Source organism: Delphinapterus leucas, chromosome 11 (genome assembly GCF_059928025.1).
Source record: "Delphinapterus leucas isolate spDelLeu-1000000601 "Yukka" chromosome 11, BTC_Dleu_Yukka2, whole genome shotgun sequence".
In the NCBI taxonomy this organism is placed as follows: Eukaryota; Metazoa; Chordata; class Mammalia; order Artiodactyla; family Monodontidae; genus Delphinapterus; species Delphinapterus leucas.
This window is the reverse complement of record NC_143139.1, coordinates 92,982,790-93,003,146: the sequence shown is the minus strand read 5'-3', so window position 1 is coordinate 93,003,146 and position 20,357 is coordinate 92,982,790. Positions and strand designations below refer to the sequence as shown.

General features: G+C 44.8%; 1 protein-coding gene across 2 annotated transcripts; it reads right to left on the bottom strand.

Annotated features, from left to right (window-relative positions):
* Positions 1-690: 690 nt before the first annotated feature.
* On the bottom strand, positions 691-18,662 carry CBY1 (chibby 1, beta catenin antagonist). Of its 2 annotated transcripts, none has more exons than XM_022596983.3 (5): positions 18,567-18,662; positions 6,761-6,876; positions 5,722-5,827; positions 5,518-5,636; positions 691-4,248 (listed from the first exon to the last, which is right to left on the bottom strand). In XM_022596983.3, the coding sequence occupies exons 2-5, from the start codon at positions 6,836-6,838 to the stop codon at positions 4,168-4,170; spliced, it is 384 nt and encodes a 127-aa protein (XP_022452691.1). In that variant the 5' UTR covers positions 6,839-6,876; positions 18,567-18,662; the 3' UTR covers positions 691-4,167. The 2 variants fall into 2 exon arrangements, with proteins under 2 accessions (XP_022452691.1, XP_022452694.1); XM_022596986.2 differs by lacking the exon at positions 18,567-18,662 and adding an exon at positions 9,705-12,806.
* Between the last annotated feature and the right edge of the window lie 1,695 nt (positions 18,663-20,357).

Here is a 20,357-nt window from a genome sequence, read left to right as displayed (position 1 = left end):
TATAATCCTCAATTTGGCTCAAATAAAAGCCTCCATTTCTTCTTAGATTGACTGATTAATCTTTTTTTTTTTTCCATCGACAAGTCCAAGTGGAAAGTCACGATGCTAATATGAAGAAGTTTTTGGAAAACTTTGACCAATTTTGTTTATATTCACAAACAGTACATGATTTTTTTTAAAAATCCATGTTTAAGGCTGAAAGATCTCTTTCAATATTTATAAAATTGTCCAAGGGTAAGAAAAAATATTGGGAATCATGCCATGCAGAGTATTCAAACCTTAGGAATAGATGTGATGATCCAGAAAAGGCAAAGTGAGAAAGACAGAGCCCTGTGGAATCAGACAGGTCAGGGGTTACTTAGTCAAAATCATAGACAGAAAGCAGAATGGTGGTTGCCAGGGGCTGGCAGGGAGGAGGAGACGGGGAGTTCGTTTTCGATGGGTATACAACAGCTTCAGCTTTACAAGATGAGCAGTTATGGAGACGGGTGGTGGTGATGGCTGTACAACAGAATGAGTGTACTAACATTACTTAACTGCTTTAAAATAGTTAAGATGGTAGATTTTATGTTATGCGTTTTGCCACATAAAACAATTTAATTAAAAGCAAAAAAAAAAAAAGAGAACAGAACAACTATTCCCCCAAAAATCCCCCAAAGGGGCGGGGAGGGGGCACCTTCTTCCCCCAAATCCAAGAGATTCGAGGAGGAGCTGCTGGAGATGAAGAAGGGAAACCTTCACTGAAGGTTTCGAGGGGAAATGCTCAGTGGCAGCAAAGAAGACATATGGTAAGATTGATGCCAGCCCAGGGGCCTCAATCGAGGCACAAGTAAGGGTGCCATCAAGTAAGTGCTAATGTCTCATGCTGGGCACAAAGCTGACTCTGCCATCTAGATGATGATGAGGTGTTCTAGAAACACCCCCCCCCCAGCTCCTCTCATTCCCTATCCCTCAAGTCCATGGTTTCCACCTTTACTGTTCCTGTCTTGTCAGAATGTGAAACTGGTAATATAGTAGTTCCTAATTCAGTTCGGTTCGGTGTGGGGCGTAGATCCCTTTGAGAATTTTACAAAAGCTGTAAGTACTCCCCCCCAATAAAACATACACATTAGCCCATTTCTGTACAATTGTGCATATGGATCCCCTTGTTAAGCCTCAAACTGTTAAGATTTCCTCTGATTTTTTTGCACTCCCTCCCTCACACCCGCAGAACTTTCAATCTCAGCTCTTCAGTAACAGTTCTTCCCTTATCTGACACTCAGCTCAGAAATTTACAAAACCGCTGTAGTGATTACAAATGATAATGTCAAGTAGACAGCACTACTTACTTGGGTGCCCCCAGAAGTAGTAGATTTGGTCAATAAAGGCTTTGAGGAGGAAGTATTTTAGGCAGAACCTAATAGATGTATCGGACAAAAAGGTAAATCTTTACAGTATGTAGCATTTTTTTTTCTTTTTTTTGGCCACACCGCCCAGCTTTCAGGATCTTAGCTCCCTGACCAGGGATTGAACCTGGGTCCTCAGCAGTGAAAGCGCAGAGTCCTAACAACTGGACCTCCAGGGAATTCCTGAAAGTACGTAGCATTTCAGTGCGGGGGGGAATAAACCAACAAAGGTTAGGGTGGTGACATATAGCTGATTCTTTTTCCTATTTCTTACAAATTTTCATTAATAGGATTATCCTTGACTCAGATCACACACCACATCCATCAGCAAACTTACAATTTGATGGTGGGCTCCACCTTCAATTCCTGCCTAGAATTTGCCCACTTCACCTCCTCTGCTGCCACTTCCCTGGTCCCAGCCTTGAGCTCTTCAGTCTGTTCTGACCCCACAGAAGCCAGAGGGATCTTTTTAAGTCAATCAGAGCATTCCTCTGCTGAAACTCACCAATGGCTTGCTTCCCTCATCACCCCAAATACAAGTCCTCCTTCACTGCAGAGCTGTCCCACATGGCTGCAGCCCCCTCAGGTGCCAGTGGTGGTACAGAGGGGACCAGGACCCACGTCACTATGACAACCAAACGTGCCCCTCCTGACTCCAAAGGTTGCAGTCCTAGCTCCTTCCCTCCCAGCTGTATCACCTTGCTGGGCTTGTTTCTTCATCTAAAAGCAGGGGATGACGATAACAAACTTGAAAAATTCTCATGAGAATTAGAAATATAGCCCTTCTTTGGTTTATGTCCCAACAAACCCATCATAAGTTAAAAATATAAGTCGAAAATGCATGTAATACCCCTAACCTACCAGACATCGTAGCTTAGCCAACTTACACGGGCTCAGAACACTTACATTAGCCTACAGGCGGGCAAAATCATCTAACACAAAGCCTATTTTACAAAAAGTGTCGACTATCTCATGTAATTTTTCGGATACTGTACTGAAATGAAAATGAAGAACAGAGTGGTTGTCTGGGTCCAGACTGGTTTTAAGTGTGTTGATTGTTTATCCTCGTGACTGCGTGCTGATGGGGAGCTGCAGCTCACTGCCACTGCCTCGCATCACGAGCATCATATTGCATTTTGCTGGCCCGGAAAACTATCAAAATTCAAAATTCGAAGTACAGTTTATACTAAATGTGTACCACTTTTGTACCACCATAAAGTCGAAAAATTTTAAGTTGAACCATCATAAGTCAGGGGGACTGTCTACAGATGTCTGGTATCCAGGGCGCAGGGTAAATGGTTGCTAATGATTCTGGTCTAGGAATAAGCAAACTCAATTGCGCCTATTATCTGCACCTGAAGGTTTACACCCTCGTATAACATCCTTTTCCAATGTCTTCTGAATTAGTCTCTCCTATTATCAGGAAGGAAGGTTATGGGCTGGGGCTACAGATCATGCTTCTCTATCCATCCCCCATGGAGCTGGCCCTGAGGGTAGCCTACGCACAGCAGCCTCCATTTGAGGCAGCCCCTCACCCAGCTCCCCTCTTTCAATGTGGGCTGGGAATCAGCGGGCTCCCACATTTCCGCTGTCTGATCCTAGACCAGTTTCTGAACCTCCTGGGCTTTGCTTCCTTATCTGCCAATAGGCGTGCTGACTGAGAGGGCCTGCTCCACAGGGCTGAGCTGAGTAGGAAATGAGAGTATGAGCAACATCCTGAGCCCTGTCCAGGTGGGAAACAGGTGTTCTGCCCTTAGTAGCCATCCCTGGTCTAAAGCCTGGGGCTCTGTGTCCCCACCCTCAGTGCCTTCCCCCTTGACTTTGGAAGCTCGACTCCCTCTTACTGCCTTTGGCTGGCTCCCTCGCCCAGCCAGAGAAGCCCAGCTCACTCAAAGACACAGATTCCCACTCCAGGAAACCAGGACCCCATCCCAACCACTCGGTCCCTGCCCGGTCCAGGCTAGTTCCAACACCCCGAAAGAGGAAGGCAGGGGAATCTGAGCAGAGAGACTGCTCTGTTCCAGATCAGCCTCTGCTGGTGCCCAGGAAGCTGGAATGCTTCTTCTGCAACGGTGACCTTCCCCCACAACCTAAAAGTTCTGTCTTTGGATGGAGCATCGGAAGCTTAGAACCCAGCCTCCATTACTTACTTCTTCAAGAACTGATGTTTCTTTTCTCAGTCACTTTGGCCAGAGAGAGATTATAGAACATCATTTAATTTAAAAAAGTAGGGTAGACAGGAAAGTAGCACAAAAATATAGTGTTGCCGTGGGAGGTCGGTGCTTGCTGCTGAGAAGCTGAAGCCAGAGGAGGCTGTGGATTTGGGGAACAAGTATTCTTTAAAGGAGGGAGAGAGTGGCCTGAAGGGCAGAGAGCCAGGAGACCTTCTTATCTGAGACCCCTAACAACAAGGCTCTGTACACCTGATGCCACACCACACACAACAGTGTGAGGGGATGATACGATGAACTCCGTCCAATAAGCGCGAGCCTGGGCCACGGGCGTTTGTGTGTTAAGTAACTGGAGGACACCAAAGGTCTCCGTCACCCCAGACCTCCCTGAGGAGGCCTCCCTGTGCTGTGAAGCACAGGACTGGCCTGGAATCCACTACGTTGTCACCTTCCTACTGCCAACCTAAGGGGGCCAGTGCCTTTTGGCCCCATTATATGATACTCTCTCCCAGGACCTAATCCACTAGTTTGGTTAAAAATTCCCTCAGCCACACCCTCCTCTTCTGACGAAGGGTTTCCCCGTGTGCGCCTAACGGGTGGCTTTGGGGTCTTCATTTTCTCCGCCGGCTGACACTCTTCAGTTCATCCAGCTCCTTCTCCATTAAGTGGGATTCAGCAGTGGTCTCAGAGAGCTGGAAGTAGAGCAGCAAACCGTTATAAAGAAGGACGTTTCTGGGCTACGTTTCAGGTTGGCAAGGCCAGCCCTGCGCGCTGGGAGAAGCCCCATGGCATTTCCCTTAACGCTGCCGGCAGCCTCCACGACGGGAACCCCTTGGTAACTGGGCAGAAAGTAACCTCCTGATGACCCAGGGCCTCAAGCACTTGAAGAACATTCACCATCCATTCTATCAACATTTTTGATCACCTAGGGTTGCGTGGCACTCACTGCGCGAAGGACACCAGGTTTCAGGGGATGAAAAAGGCAAATATTGGCGATTTTAAGGTTAAAGGACTAAGGTCTAAGTTGCTTCTGAGTCGTGGCTCACATAAAAACGTTTAAAAAAGCATGCCACTTCCCGCATCAGAATCCTTCAGTGGTCTTTAGAGGAGAGGGTGGAAGATACTCCAGGCAGGGACGGAGAGGCACAGACTCCAGAGGTCAGCTTACTGTGAAACAGAGGAGCTGCACTTCCTGAGCAAGACACTATTCCAAGAGCTTTGCTTATATTATTAACTCACTAATGAGGTAGATCCTACTATGGCGCCCATTTTATTGCTGAAGATACTACGTTTCTTACAGATACAGAGCAGTTAAGTAACTTGCCTGAAGTCACACAGCCAGTGGTGGAGCTGGGCCAGGGACCTGGGCAGTTTAGCTCTAGACACCTGCTCTTAACCACTGCAGTGCGTGCTCTGCTGCCTCTCAACCAACCGTCACACACAGCCCTAGGCTCAAAAGGTTGTTGGGTTTTTAAAAGCCACAGGAAACCAATGCCAACGCAGAGTGCCCGTCGGCAGGTCTGCGCAGGGCACTGACTAATGGCTGCGTGGTGCAGGACTTCGCCCAGCCAGGAGCAGGCTGTCCTCCTTCCTGAATGCCTTCATCCCAGCCTCCATTCCCACCTTTATCTTTCCACATTCAGCTCAAATATCCCTTCCCCTGCAACATCCTCCCGACTGGACAGAATGAATCTCTCTCTCCCATGTGTGGATACCAGGCCGTGGAAAGACTTTAATCACTGCCCTTACCATGAGGCACTGTCACTATGTTTACTGTCTATCTCCCCACTAGACTGGGAGCCCTGGAGGGTGGGGACTGTGTCTGATTTGGTTTTGTATCTTTGGATTCACAGCAATGTACCTGAGCAAACTGGCACTCGAGAGGTGTGGGCTGGCTGAAAGGACTCGCAGTGGACCTGCCTAAAGAAAGCCAAGGCTTCCCTCCCCACCACCCTCCTCACCATGTCCAGCAGGATGTCCACCTTCAGCCGCAAGAGATTGTTCTCTTCCTCCAGCTGCTGGTTCCGCCTCCGGAGGCGCTGGGCCTCCCTCCGGTCCACACCTCCACTAACCCCTGTCTCTGGTGGAAGGACACAGGCAGCAGTCACAAGGCGAGGATTCCTTCCACCATCTTGCTGGGCAAAACGGTAGGAAATGCAGCCCACCTGCTATCCACTGGCCGTTTTCAAACTTCAGGCTCTGCCCGGCCAGGTTCATGGTGGGCGTTCCATAGTCAAGGCCCAGCTCCACCTCCCGGGTCGACCGATCCAACTGTGGGGGAGACGCGCATGTTGGCTTCGGGAGGCTGGAGCACAGGGGCTCGAGGCCCAGCACCTCTTCTGCTAACGGTATGATCCCAACAACTCATTTCTTCTCTATAATCATTACCCAGCACATTTAGTAATTGTTTTTAAGTCAGAAAATTAAATAAGGTACCCCCAAAACTTTTAAACTGTAAGAGAGAAGAAACGTACAGCTTTATACCATAGATATTTTCTGGAAAAGCTATATATGCTGAACTTTGTAAACTGAATTATTTCGTATGTACAGGGCACTTAGCAGTTTAAGAAATCCTACTGTAAATTTTGAATAAAGTGAAAAATTCTTTTTAAATGTAATAAGCCCGAGCTATCATTTGTTTCTTATGGAGGTACATGTATGTCCTGGAAAAGGCATAAAATGCTAAGGCCCAAGGAGTAGTAGTAGCTGTTCTTTAATGTGTTTTTCAGTGTTTCTACAGCTCACTGAGCACCCACCCTGCACCAGGACTGGTACTGGATATTCAGAAATGAATGCAACCCCTCTGCCCTCAAGGAGCTCAGAAACTGTCTTTGGAGCTGTGATATATCCTTCTGAATGCTCTTAATGATAGCAAAACATCATCCTTTGAGAATAAATTTGATTCTTAGACATGAGTAAAACTGATTCCTGGACAAGTCTTGGGAGTCAAGTGAAGTCAAATTGGATAACATCATTTGGTCCCCAAAATGATAATGAGGACGACTACCTTTTAAGGTTCTTCAACAAGCTCTGACAATAATTCCCAAAAAGGAGTTTAAAAATATTTTCAGCAATAACAATAATATGAATTAAAAGGATGCCCTCCCACGAGGATACCTCTGGAGGACCACACTTTCCATAAGAAACCAGGCTCGATGCTCCAGTCACGCTGCACACCAGGTCGAGCCCCGTGCTGACACTCACGTTATGCAGGTTGGAGAGAGACGCAGACTTCCGAGGGGGCGTCTTCTTCGGACTGAACGTACTCCCAAAGAGAGGCATCTTTGGCCTGATGAAGGAAAGGTCAATGCTTTCTTCTCCTAGGGTCAGAAAAAGTCAGGGATACAAAGAGTTGGGTCAGTGACCTTGCGCCCCTGTCCCGGAATCATGAAAACACACATCTCATCACGTGGCCATTAACAATCCTGGGTAACGATCCTCAGCTCCCACGTGCTGAGTGCTCACTATGTGCTAGGCATAGTGCCAAAACCTTGGCGCTATCTCAGGCCGCACAGCCACTCTTCGTTTAGTTCCTCTTCCTATACCTATTTGATAGATGAGGTTTACAAAGACGAAGGTCCTAAGTGCGAGTGAGTACTAGAATGCAGGTCTGTGTGGCTCTACAGTTCATGTTAACCTCAGGCAGGTGCCTAACCGGCCTGTCTTAAGCTTTGTCACAGATTGGCATCACCAGATTTACACTCTGGGGCGAGGCATGTGATCCTACTTATTCCTGAACACTGGTAAGACTCACAGCTAGGGCAACAGCTTCTATATACACTCCATTTTCAAGAAATGAAGCCTTTCCTGGGACTTGCCTTTTTGCTTCTTTTTTGCTTTTTTTTTGTGGTACGTGGGCCTCTCACTGTTGTGGCCTCTCCCCTTGCGGGGCACAGGCTCCGGACGCGCAGGCTCAGTGGCCATGGCTCACGGGCCCAGCCGCTCCGCGGCATGTGGGATCTTTCCGGACCGGGGCATGAACCCGCGTCCCCTGCATCGGCAGGCGGACTCCCAACCATTGTGCCACCAGGGAAGCCCCCCCTTTTTTTTTTATTGCTTTCTTTTTAAGTTTTTTTCATTTTTCTTAAAATTTTATTTATTTATATTTGGCTGCATTGGGTCTTTGTTGCTGAGCGCGGGCTTTCTCTAGTTGCAGCGAGAGGGGACTACTCCTTGTTGTGGTGCACGGGCTTCTCATTGCAGTGGCTTCTCTTGTTGTGAAGCACAGGCTCTAGGTGCATGGGCTTCAGTAGCTGTGGCACAAGGGCTCAGCAGTTGTGGCTCACTGGCTCTAGAAAGCAGGCTCAGTAGTTGCAGCACACGGGCTTAGTTGCTCTGCGGCACGTAGGACCTTCCAGGACCAGGGCTCGAACCTGTGTCCCGTGCATTAGCAGGCAGATTCTCAACCACTGCGCCACCAGGGAAGTCCTATTGGTTCCTCTTTGATTAAAGAAGTTCTTAATCTTAACGGGACCTAACTTATCAAAAACTTTTTTTAATGATTAGTGTTTTTGTGTCCTGTTTAAGAAATTTTTGCCTAAGGTCACGATATTTTCATATATTAACTTTTGGAAATTTTCTTCTTGCAGCTTTCACATTTAGGACTATGACTCATCTGCAATTAACTTTTGTATGTGGTGTAGGGCAGGGTCATGGTTCATTTCTTCCCATGTATTATTACCCAATTTTAACGTGTAATACACAAATAGCTTAAAAAGATTCCCTCGGGCTTCCCTGATGGCCCAGTGGTTGAGAGTCCGCCTGCCGATGCAGGGGACACAGGTTCGTGCCCTGGTCTGGGAAGATCCCACGTGCCGTGGAGTGGCTGGGCCCGTGAGCCATGGATGCTAAGCCTGTGCGTCCGGAGCCTGTGCTCCACAGCGGGAGAGGCCACAACAGTGAGAGGCCTGTGTACTGCAAAAAAAAAAAAAAGATTCCCTCTAAAAAACTGTAGACTGATGATAACAATAATGAAAGCACAGGTGAGCGAAAAGAAAGAACCACAGCTCTCACTTTTCCTACTCTTAGGTATAAAAATCTTCCTTCACCATATTATGAGATAGAAATAGTAATGAGTTTATCATATCTGACATGAAGTTGGCCAAAAAAAGAGGGAATTTCTCAAGACTATCTGAAACAAGGTTTTATGTCAACTATCATTAAACGATAACTCAAAGTAGGAATTCATCACAATTAGCAAGATATATATTCAATGAGAAAATGAAGAAGAAATTCTGTGCTGTTTTCAGTGATGCAGAAATTAACATCACTAAAATTAATGATAAAAGTTTAGAAGCTTCTTTGGAAGCTTTACAATACATATATACACTGTACAGAAATATATGCATAAACGACTTATAAATAAATAAATAAGACATTTAGAGGTGTCTGCTCATGAGAGTTTTACTGGTGTGTCTTTGTGATTAAAAACAGTGGTACAGGGCTTCCCTGGTGGTGCAGTGGTTGAGAGTCCGCCTGCCGATGCAGGGGACACGGGTTCGTGCCCCGGTCCGGGAAGATCTCACATGCCGCGGACGGGCTGGGCCCATGAGACATGGCCGCTGAGCCTGCGAGTCCAGAGCCTGTGCTCCGCAACGGGAGAGGCCACAAGAGGCCCGCGTACCGCAAAAACAAACAAACAAAGAAAACAGTGGTAGAGAGCCCTGAACCAAGATGGCGGAGTAGAAGGACGTGCTCTCACTGCCTCTTGCAAGAACACCAGAATCACAACTAGCTGCTGGGCAATCATCGACGGGAAGACACTGGAACTCACCAAAAAAGATACCCCACATCCAAAGACAAAGGAGAAGCCACAATGAGACACTAGGAGGGGCGCAATCACAATAAAATCAAATCCCATAACTGCTGGGTGGGTGACTCACAGACTGGAGAACACATGCCACAGAAGTCCACCCACTGGAGTGAAGGCTCTGAGCCCCACGTCAGGCTTCCCAACCTGGGGGTCCGGCAACGGGAGGAGGAATTCCTAGAGAATCAGACGTTGAAGGCTAGTGGGATTTGATTGCAGGACTTCGACAGGACTGGGGGAAACAGAGACTCCACCCTTGGAGGGCACACACAAAGTAGTGTGTGCATCGGGACCCAGGGGAAGGAGCAGTGACCCCAGGGGAGACTGAAGCAGACCTACCTGCTAGTGTTGGAGGGTCTCCTGCAGAGGCTGGGGGTGGCTGTGGCTCACCGTGGGGACAAGGACAGTGGCAACGGAAGTTCTGGGAAGTACTCCTTGGCGTGAGCCCTCCCAGAGTCCACCATTAGCCCACCAAAGAACCCAGGTAGGCTCCAGTGTTGGGTTGCCTCGGGCCAAACAACCAACAGGGAGGGAATCCAGCCCCACCCATCAGCAGTCAATCAGATTAAAGTTTTGCTGAGCTCGGCCCACCAGAGCAACAGTCAGCTCTACCCACCACCAGTCCCTCCCTTCAGGAAACTTGCACAAGCCTCTTAGATAGCCTCATCCACCAGAGGGTAGACAGCAGAAGCAAGAACTACAGGCTTGCAGCCTGTGGAACAAAAAACATATTCACAGATAGACAAGATGAAAAGACAGAGGGGTATGTACCAGATCAAGGAACAAGATAAAACCCCAGAAAAACAACTGAATGAACTGGAGATAGGCAACCTTCCAGAAAAAGAATTCAGAATAACGATAGTAAATATGATCCAGGACCTCGGAAAAAGAATGGAGGCAAAGATCGAGAAGATGCAAGAAATGTTTAACAAAGACCTAGAAGAATTAAAGAACAAACAAACAGAGATGAACAATACAATAACTGAAAGGAAAACTACACTAGAAGGAATCAATAGCAGAATAACTGAGGCAGAAGAACAGATAAGTGACCTGGAAGACAGAATGGTGGAATTCACTGCTGCGGAACAGAATAAAGAAAAAAGAATGAAAAGAAATGAAGACAGTCTAAGAGACCACTGGGACAACCTAAATGCAACAACACTCGTGTTATAGGGGTCCCAGAAGGAGAAGAGAGAGAGAAAGGACCAAAGAAAATATTTGAAGAGGTTATATTCGAAAACTTCCCTAACATGGGAAAGGAAATAGCCACCCAAGTCCAGGAAGTGCAGAGAGTCCCATACAGGATAAACCCAAGGAGAAACACGCCGAGACACATAGTAATCAAATTGGCAAAAATTAAAGACAAAGAAAAACTTACTGAAAGCAGCAAGAGAAAAACGCCAGATAACATACAAGGGAACTCCCATAAAGTTAACAGCTGATTTCTCAGCAGAAACTCTACAAGCCAGAAGGGAGTGGCATGATATACTTAAAGTGATGATAGGGAAGAACCTACAACAAAGATTACTCTACCTGGCAAGGATCTCATTCAGATTCAATGGAGAAATCAAAAGCTTTACAGACAAGCAGAAGCTAAGAGAATTCAGCACCACCAAACCAGCTCTACAGCAAATGCTAAAGGAACTTCTCTAAGTGGGAAACACAAGAGAAGAAAAGGACCTACAAAAACAAACCCAAAACAATGAAGAAAATGGTCACAGGAACATACATATCGATAATTACCTTAAACGTGAATGGATTAAATGCTCCAACCAAAAGACACAGGCTTGCTGAATGGGTACAAAAACAAGACCCATCTATATGCAGTCTACAAGAGACCCACTTTAGACCTAGGAACACATACAGACTGAAAGTGAGGGGATGGAAAAAGATATTCCATGCAAATAGAAATCAAAAGAAAGCTGGAGTAGCAATACTCATATCAGATAAAATAGACTTTAAAATAAAGAATGTTAGAAGAGACAAGGAAGGACACTACATAATGATCAAGGGATCAATCCAAGATGAAGATACAACAATTATAAATATATATGCACCCAACATAGGAGCACCTCAATACATAAGGCAACTGCTAACAGCTATAAAAGAGGAAACTGACAGTAACACAATAATAGTGGGGGACTTTAACACCTCACTAATCGTAGTGGACAGATCATCCAAAATGAAAATAAATAAGGAAACAGAAGCTTTAAATGACACAATAGACCAGGTAGATATAATTGATATTTATAGGACATTCCATACAAAAACAGCAGATTACACTTTCTTCTCAAGTGTGCACGGAACATTCTCCAGGATAGATCACATCTTGGGTCACAAATCAAGCCTCAGTAAATTTAAGAAAATTGAAATCATATCAAGCATCTTTTCTGACCACAGCGTTATGAGATTAGAAACGAATTACAGGGAAAAAAAGTAAGAAACACAAACACATGGAGGCTAAACAATACGTTACTAAATAAACAAGACATCACTGAAGAAACCAAAGAGGAAATCAAAAAATGCCTACAGACAAATGACAATGAAATCACGACAATCCAAAACCTATGGGATGCAGCAAAAGCAGTTCTAGGAGGGAAGTTTATAGCTATACAAGCCTACCTCAAGAAACAAGAAAAATCTCAAATAAACAATCTAACCTTACACCTAAAGGAACTAAAGAAGAACAAACAAAACCCAAAGTTAGCAGAAGGAAAGAAATCATAAAGATCAGAGCAGAAAAAAATGAAATAGAAACAAGGAAAACAATAGCAAAGATCAATAAAACTAAAAGCTGTTTCTTTGAGAAGATAAGCAAAATTGATAAACCATTAGCCAGACTCATCAAGAAAAAGAGGGAGAGGACTCAAATCAATAAACTTAGAAATGAAAAAGGAGAAGTTACAACAGACACCGCAGAAATACAAAGCACCCTAAGAGACTACTATAAGCAACTCTATGTCAATAAAATGGACCATCTGGAAGAAATGGACAAATTCTTAGAAAGGTATAACCTTCCAAGACTGAACCAGGAAAAAATAGAAAATATGAACAGACCAATCACAAGTAATGAAATTGAAAATGTGATTAAAATTCTTTCAAGGAACAAAAGTCCAGGACCAGATGGCTTCGCAGGTGAATTCTATCAAACATTTAGAGAAGAGCTAACACCCATCCTTCTCAAACTCTTCCAAAAAACTGCAGAGGAAGGAACACTCCCAAACTCATTCTATGAGGCCACCATCACCCTGATACCAAAACCAGACAAAGATGTCACAAAAAAAGAAAACTACAGGGCAATATCATTGATGAACACAGATGCAAAAATCCTCAACAAAATACTAGCAAACAGAATCCAACAACACATTAAAACGATCATACACCATGATCAAGTGGGATTTATCCCAGGAATGCAAGGGTTCTTCAATATACGCAAATCAATCAATGTGATACACCATATTAACAAACTGAAGAATAAAAACCATATGATCATCTCAATAGATGCAGAAAAAGCTTTTGACAAAATTCAACACCATTTATGAAAAAAACTCTCCAGAAAGTGGGCATAGAGGGAACCTACCTCAACATAATAAAGGCCATATATGACAAACCCACAGCAAACATCATTCTCAATGGTGAAAAACTGAAAGCATTTCCTCTAAGATCAGGAAGGAGACAAGGATGTCCACTGTCACCACTATTATTCAACATATTTTGGAAGTCCTAGCCACGGCAATCAGAGAAGAAAAAGAAATAAAAGGAATACAAACTGGAAAAGAAGAAGTAAAACTGGCACTGTTTGTAGAGAACATGATACTATGCATAGAGAATCCTAAAGATGCCACCAGGAAACTACTAGAGCTAATCAATGAATTTGGTAAAGTTGCAGTTTACAAAATTAATGCACAGAAATCTCTTGCATTCCTATATACACTAATGATGAAAAATCTGAAAGAGAAATTAAGGAAACACTCCCATTTACCACTGCAACAAAAAGAATAAAATACCTAGGAATAAACCTACCTAGGGAGACAAAAGACCTGTATGCAGAAAACTATGAGACACTCATGAAAGAAATTAAAGATGATACCAACAGATGGAGAGATATACCATGTTCTTGAATTGGAAGAATCAATATTGTGAAAATGACTATACCACCCAAAGCAATCTACAGATTCAATGCAATCCCTATCAAATTACCAATGGCATTTTTTATGGAACTCGAACAAAAAATCTTAAAATTTGTATGGAGACACAAAAGACCCCGAATAGCCAAAGCACTCTTGAGGAAAAAAAAAGGAGCTGGAGGAATCAGACTCACTGACTTCAGACTATACTACAAAGCTACACTAATCAAGACAATATGGTACTGGCACAAAAACAGAAACATAGCTCAACGGAACAAGATAGAAAGACCAGAGATAACCCCACACACGTATGGTCAACTAATCTATGACAAAGGAGGCAAGGATATACAATGGAGAAAAGACAAGTCTCTTCAATAAGTGGTGCTGGGAAAACTAGACAGCTACATGTAAAAGAATGAAATTAGAACACTCCCTAACACCATACACAAAAATAAAGTCAAAATGGATTAGAGACCTAAATGTTAAGACTGAACACTGTAACACTCTTAGAGGAAAACGTAGGAAGGACACTCTTTGACATAAATCACAGTAAGATCTTGTTTGATCCACATCCTAGAGCAATGGAAATAAAAATAAACAAATGGGACCTAATGAAACTTCAAAGCTTTTGCACAGCAAAGGAGACCATAAACAAGACAAAAAGACAACCCTCAGAATGGGAGAAAATATTTGCAAACGAATCAACGGACACAGGATTAATCTCCAAAATATATAAACAGCTCATGCAGCTCAATATTAAAGAAACAAACAACCCAATCCAAAAATGGGCAGAAGACCTAAATAGACAATTCTCCAAAGAAGACATACAGATGGCCAAGAAGCACATGAAAATCTGCTCAACATCACTAATTATTAGAGAAATGCAAATCAAAACTACAATGGGGTATCTATCACCTCACAGCAGTTAGAATGGGCATCATCAGAAAATCTACAAACAACAAATGCTGGAGAGGGTGTGGAGAAAAGGGAACCCTCTTGCACTGTTGGTGGGAATGTAAATTGATACAGCCACTATGGAGAACAGTATGGAGGTTCCTTAAAAAACTAAAAATAGAATTACCATATGATCCAGCGATCCCACTACTGGGCATATACCCAGAGAAAACCATAATTCAAAAAGACACATGCACTCCAATGTTCACTGCAGCACTATTTACAATAGCTAGGTCATGAAAGCAACCTAAATGACCATCGAGAGATGAATAGATAAAGAAGATGTGGTACATATATGCAATGGAATATTACTCAGCCATAAAAAGGAACGAAATTAGGTCATTTTTTGAGACACGGATGGATCTAGAGGCTGTCATACAGAGTGAAGTAAGTCAGAGAGAGAAAAACAAATATCGTATATTAACGCATATATGTGGAACCTAGAAAAATGGTACAGATGAACTGGTTTGCAGGGCAGAAATTGAGACACAGATGTAGAGAATAAATGTATGGACACCAAGGGGGGAAAGCGGCGGGGGGGTGGGGGTGGGGGTGTGATTAATTGGCCGATTGGGATTGACATGTATACACTGGTGCGTATAAAACTGATGACTAATAAGAACCTGCTGTATAAAAAAATAAATAAAATTCAAAAAAACCCAACAACAACAAATAGCGGTAGACCCACAACCTGGAAGATGGCATTTGGGGTGGGGCACAACACTTTAGGACTTGGACAACCCGGAATGATTCCAGGTTGGTGGTGGACAGGACGCCACTGAGGACTAAGATGATGAGGGAATTTGAAGCTGTGCTATCATGTCATCCAAAACACAGTGGAAGCCCCTGGCATTGTTTCTGCTGGAGAAAAGAAAAAGGGTGGAAGAGGGAAGACACTTAATCTTATGTCTACAGAGAGCGGAACAGGAATGAAATGGGAATATCCAGGAAGAAAGATTTTTAACTCAAAAAAGAAAAGGTCACAACAAAAACTAACTAATATCACTTCCTGCTTTATCCACTAGGGTTTGGACACAATGCTAGGCACACTTCATATATTTCTTTTATTCCCTGTAGTAACCCCATAAGGTAATTTTCCTGTCCATATCAGAGATGAGAAAACTAGGGTTCGGAGAAGTTATCCAATTTTCCCAAGGTCCACAGCCATGGTCAGCTGGCTAAAGATGTATACCAAATTATTCTTGTATTAATAACTTGTGGGGGAGACTTCCCTGGTGGCACAGTGGTTAAGAATCCTCCTGCCAGTGCAGGGCACATGGGTTCGATTCCTGGTCCAGGAAGATCCCACATGCCGCACAGCAACTAAGCCCATGCACCACAACTACTGAGCCTGCAATCTAGAGCCCACGAGCCACAACTACTGAGCCCGCGTGCTGCAACTACTGAAGCCCGTGTGCCTACAGCCCATGCTCCGCAACAAGAGAGGCCACCACAATGAGAAGTCCACGCACCGCAACAAAGAGTAGCCTCCACTTGCCGCAACAAGAGAAAGCACACGCGCAGCAACGAAGACCCAACGCAGCGATAAATAAATAAATAAATGTATTAAATAAATAAAATTAAAAAAATAAATTTAAAAAATTCAAAAATTTTTTTAAAATTAAAAAATTTTAAATTAAAAAAACCTTGTGGGGTACATCATAAAAGGAAGCATTTTCATCCATCACATTGGCAAAATTTAAGAGCTCAATAATATCCAATGCTGGTGAGGATATGGAGAAAAAGATACTTTCATTTACTCTTCGTGGAAACATAAGATGCTATCATTTTTTCAATTAGGCAAAAGCTAGCAAAGTTTTTCATGTGCACACTTTTTGGGCAGCAAATCTGCTTCTAAAAACTCTCCTCCAGAAAGAATTGGACATGTTCACACAAGTGTTCTCTATTGTTGATAACAGCGAAAAATAAGAAACAATTCAAAATGCCTACTAATGGTTGGTGTAGCCAAATACATCGTGGCACATTCTTATAAGGGAGTCCTAGACGTCAAGTAAAGACAGAGAGGCAGCTGTACATGGACCACTCTAACATTAAGAAAGCAAGCGAGGGACTTCCCTGGTGGTGCAGTGGTTAATAATCTGCTTGCCAATGCAGGGGATATGGGTTCGAGCCCTGTTCCGGGAAGATCCCACATACCGCAGAGCAACTAAGCCCGTGCACCACAACTGCTGAGGCTGCGCTCCAGAGCCCAAGAGCCACAACTACTGAGCCCACATGCCTAGAGCCTGTGCTCCGCAACAAGAGAAGCCACGAGAAGTGGCTTGAGAAGTCCAAAGAGAAGTCCGCGCACCGCAGCAAAGAGTAGCCTCTGCTCGCTGCAACCAGAGAAAGCCTGCCCACAGCAACGAAGACCAAACGCAGCCAAAAGTTAATTAATTTTTTAAAAAGCAAGAGACAGAACAATGTATATACTATAATCTCACATGAGAAGACAAAAAGAAAATAAAAAGCGAGCATATAGGTCGCTAAATAAAAAGGATTTGGAGGAATAAACTGCACACAGTGGTTAAATCTGGGAAAGGAAGTAGGGTGGCTGACTCAACTGAATTTGCCATTTTTAAAAACTTTTAATTCTAATTCTAATTTTTTTTGGCCAAGTCGCTCAGCTTGCAGGATCTTAACTCCCCAGCTAGGGATGGAACCTGGGCCCCTGGCAGTGAAAGCACCGAGTCCTAACCACTGGACCACCAGGGAATTCCCTGAATTTGCCATTTTAAAGGTAAAAAAAAAAAAAAAAGCCAAATAGTGGCAATTTCATGTTACAACATAAAGTTATATTAAAGAAATATATTTCTGGATTTACTGAATTATTACAATGATAATATATCCATATATTACTTATGAAAAAACAAACCAAACAAATGAACAAAAAACAAGATAAAAAGCAGTCCCTGCCCCTCCAAGATCTGGAGACCAATTGAAGAAGGAAAAATAAGCCAAGTTGTTCTTGCAAAGCCCACAGTGGTGCTAAGAGCACTAAGCCTGAGCATATCACCTGGACACAACAGACCAACTTCTAGGCCTGGCTCTGCCCCTCAGTTGCCGGCTAAACCCCGGCCAAGTTACTTTATTCCTCCAGGTTTTAACAAGAGCACTTCACGCATGACCTCACTAATTCTCACAACACTTAAGCCAAGCACCGTCACCAATATATTACAGATGAGGAAAAGGAAGGGTCTGGACTAGCTTTTAAGTCAGATCCACTCATCCACAAACAACTCTGGCTGAGATCCTGGGATCCTAGAACATTAGTATGGACCAAGAGGTCCCAGCTGTATCCTTGGCCCAAGGAAGCCTTCTTTCCAGTAAAACTCCCTGGAGAGAAAGGGCTCAGCACAAAGGAGAGCTTCTAGGTTCCAACCATTGCTCTGCTTCTCAACCCCAGCGGGACCCTGCAACTTACCTTCCCTGGGCCCCAGGCATAACAATAGTACCCACTCACAGACTGTTTTGTGCTTTAGTGTTTTTAAAAAACTGTCGCATTTGATGCTCACAACAACCCTGGCAGAAGTAGATCAAGTAGTTTGTTCCTGTCTACAGATCAGAAAACTGAGGCTTAGAGAAGTTAAGTAACTTGTTCCCAGTCACGCCGTGGGAAGGCGGTGGAATTGGGCTTCAAATAAGGTCTACTCGTCTGCGCTGATGATAATAATCACGTCAACACTGTGCAACGCTTTACAGTTTGCAATGGGCCATAAGATACATTATCTTATTTTAATCTAACAAGAAGGTGAGGAAGCAGTCTCTGGCTTTCATCGGATTCTCCAAGAGTTCAGAGCCAACCAAGTATAAGCCACGCAGGTACACGCCCACCCAGGGCTGTAAACTAACGGTAGCGAACAAACGTTCGTTCGCAAGCTCTCGTTAATCACCTTCACAGCTGACTTATGAGAGGAATTACCACCCCAATTTACAATTTACAAAGGAGGAAACACACTTGGATAAAGGAGGTGACAGGCCTGCGGTAAACCCGGCCCCCGCCCCCTGCTCCGCGCCCTCCGGCTGCCCCAGCTGCGGACAGGCCCTGGGTCCCCTGGGGAACGCCCGGGGGTCCCAACCCTCCTCGGGCCCTCGGGCGACGCCGGGCTCGGAGACGTACCTGACGTGCCCCAGAAGCTGAGGTTCCAAGAGAACCCCCCGACCTCCCGCTAGGTACCCAGCCGAGGCCACATCCCCCGCCGCGACCTCGACCGCGAGTGCCTCCAGTCCGCGGGCCGCGCGCACGCGCACACGCAGCCCCGCCGGGCTCTACCACCGAGGGAGGTGGGGATACCCGACACGGCACGGTCCCCAGCGCGAGCCTACGCAAAGCACCAGAAACTCTTGAGGACTACCCCCGATATATTTAATAGAATCCACAAAGGCAGTGTCTTCTGGAGTCACTTCCATGCCCCGTGCTACAGGCTAGGACGAGGAGCCACACTCACCCTCCCCACAAACCCCTGGGTCTGGTCTCCCCCGCCTACAGGGGCCGTCGCCGTGGTAACGGCGTCTCGCGGATGAGGTGGAGGCTCGCCACGCCTCCGTTGTCGTGGGAAAGGCGCGAGTGGTGGCTGCGGCCCGCGTTGCCTGGAGAACGTCAGGACTTACAAACGCAAAATGGGCCTCTCCCCGACGTCCCTCCTCCTCTTCCTCCTCCCAGACCACAAAACAAAGCGCACCCCTTCCTGGTGGATGTGGGGACAACGGGTGTCGGGTGTCCCATCCAGAACTTTACAGGGTCCCCAGAGGGAGCCGTGGCGGAATAGGCTCCGAGTTCGTCGGATTCTGCCTATGTCTTCAGGTAAGATGAACAGACAGACAGTGACCCTGCCTGCCAGCCTCCACACGCTGGCCTCTCATCGGCTTTGACGGGCAGGGGAACCTGAGGTCAGGGGCCGCTTCAGGGTCGCACAGTGAGCAAGGAGCAGAGAGCTACTCGAAAATCAACTCCAGATCTCCTAAAATCCTAACTGTGTATTACTGGTTCCATTTGACAAATGAAGAGACTCCGGGTCATTCAAGGGATATTTACTGGCTGCTTAGCGAGTGCACCAGGTCATCCATCCAGTGAGGGGCAGGACCCATAGGTCTCTGGCTCCAAGTGCAGTTTTCTTCCAACTACATGTTACTTCATTGAAAAGGGGAGAGTTCCGTGTCCTAGAACCAAACCACATGGTCTAACCCAGCACAGTCCAATGGAAACATAATGTAGGCCACATATATAATTTAGAATTTTCTAGTAGCCATATTTTTTAAAAAGTAAAAAAAATCAGGTGATGTTAATATGACTAATGTTTTAACTCATATGTCCCAAATATCATTTCAACATACAATCAATATTTTAAAGTTTATTCTGCTTCAGTTTTTAAATTTTAATTAACTAAAATTAAGATTTTAGTGTTTCGGTCACACTAACCAAATTCCAAGGACTCCATTGTCACATGTGGCTAGTGGCTACTGTGATGCACCGGTCTGGTCTTTTCCTGTCTTTCTACTGTGTGTCCCTCTGCTTGGGTGGTATTTCCCCTCCCCACTTATCTAATTAACTCTTGCTCTTCCTTCAAGTCTTGACTCCCTTGACTAGGTCATTATCCACTATTATGTTGTCTCTCAGAGCGTTGTGTCCCTCCCTTTGAAGCAGTGGTCAGTTATAATTCATGGTTATGTATATAATTAATCATCACTTGTCACCCCTAGTAGACATAAGCTCCATTAAGGCAGGGATAAAGTCTGGTTTAACTCACCAACCTGTCCCCAAGTAGGGACACATTGCTGGCTGTGTTGGGCAGTCAGTAAGTAGTCATTTAATGACTGAAGTTTAAACTGAACAAAAGTCTGTCTGACTCCAAAGTCAGCATTGTTTTAACTTGTTTAACATGTTTAAGTTAAAATGTGTTAACTTTAAACA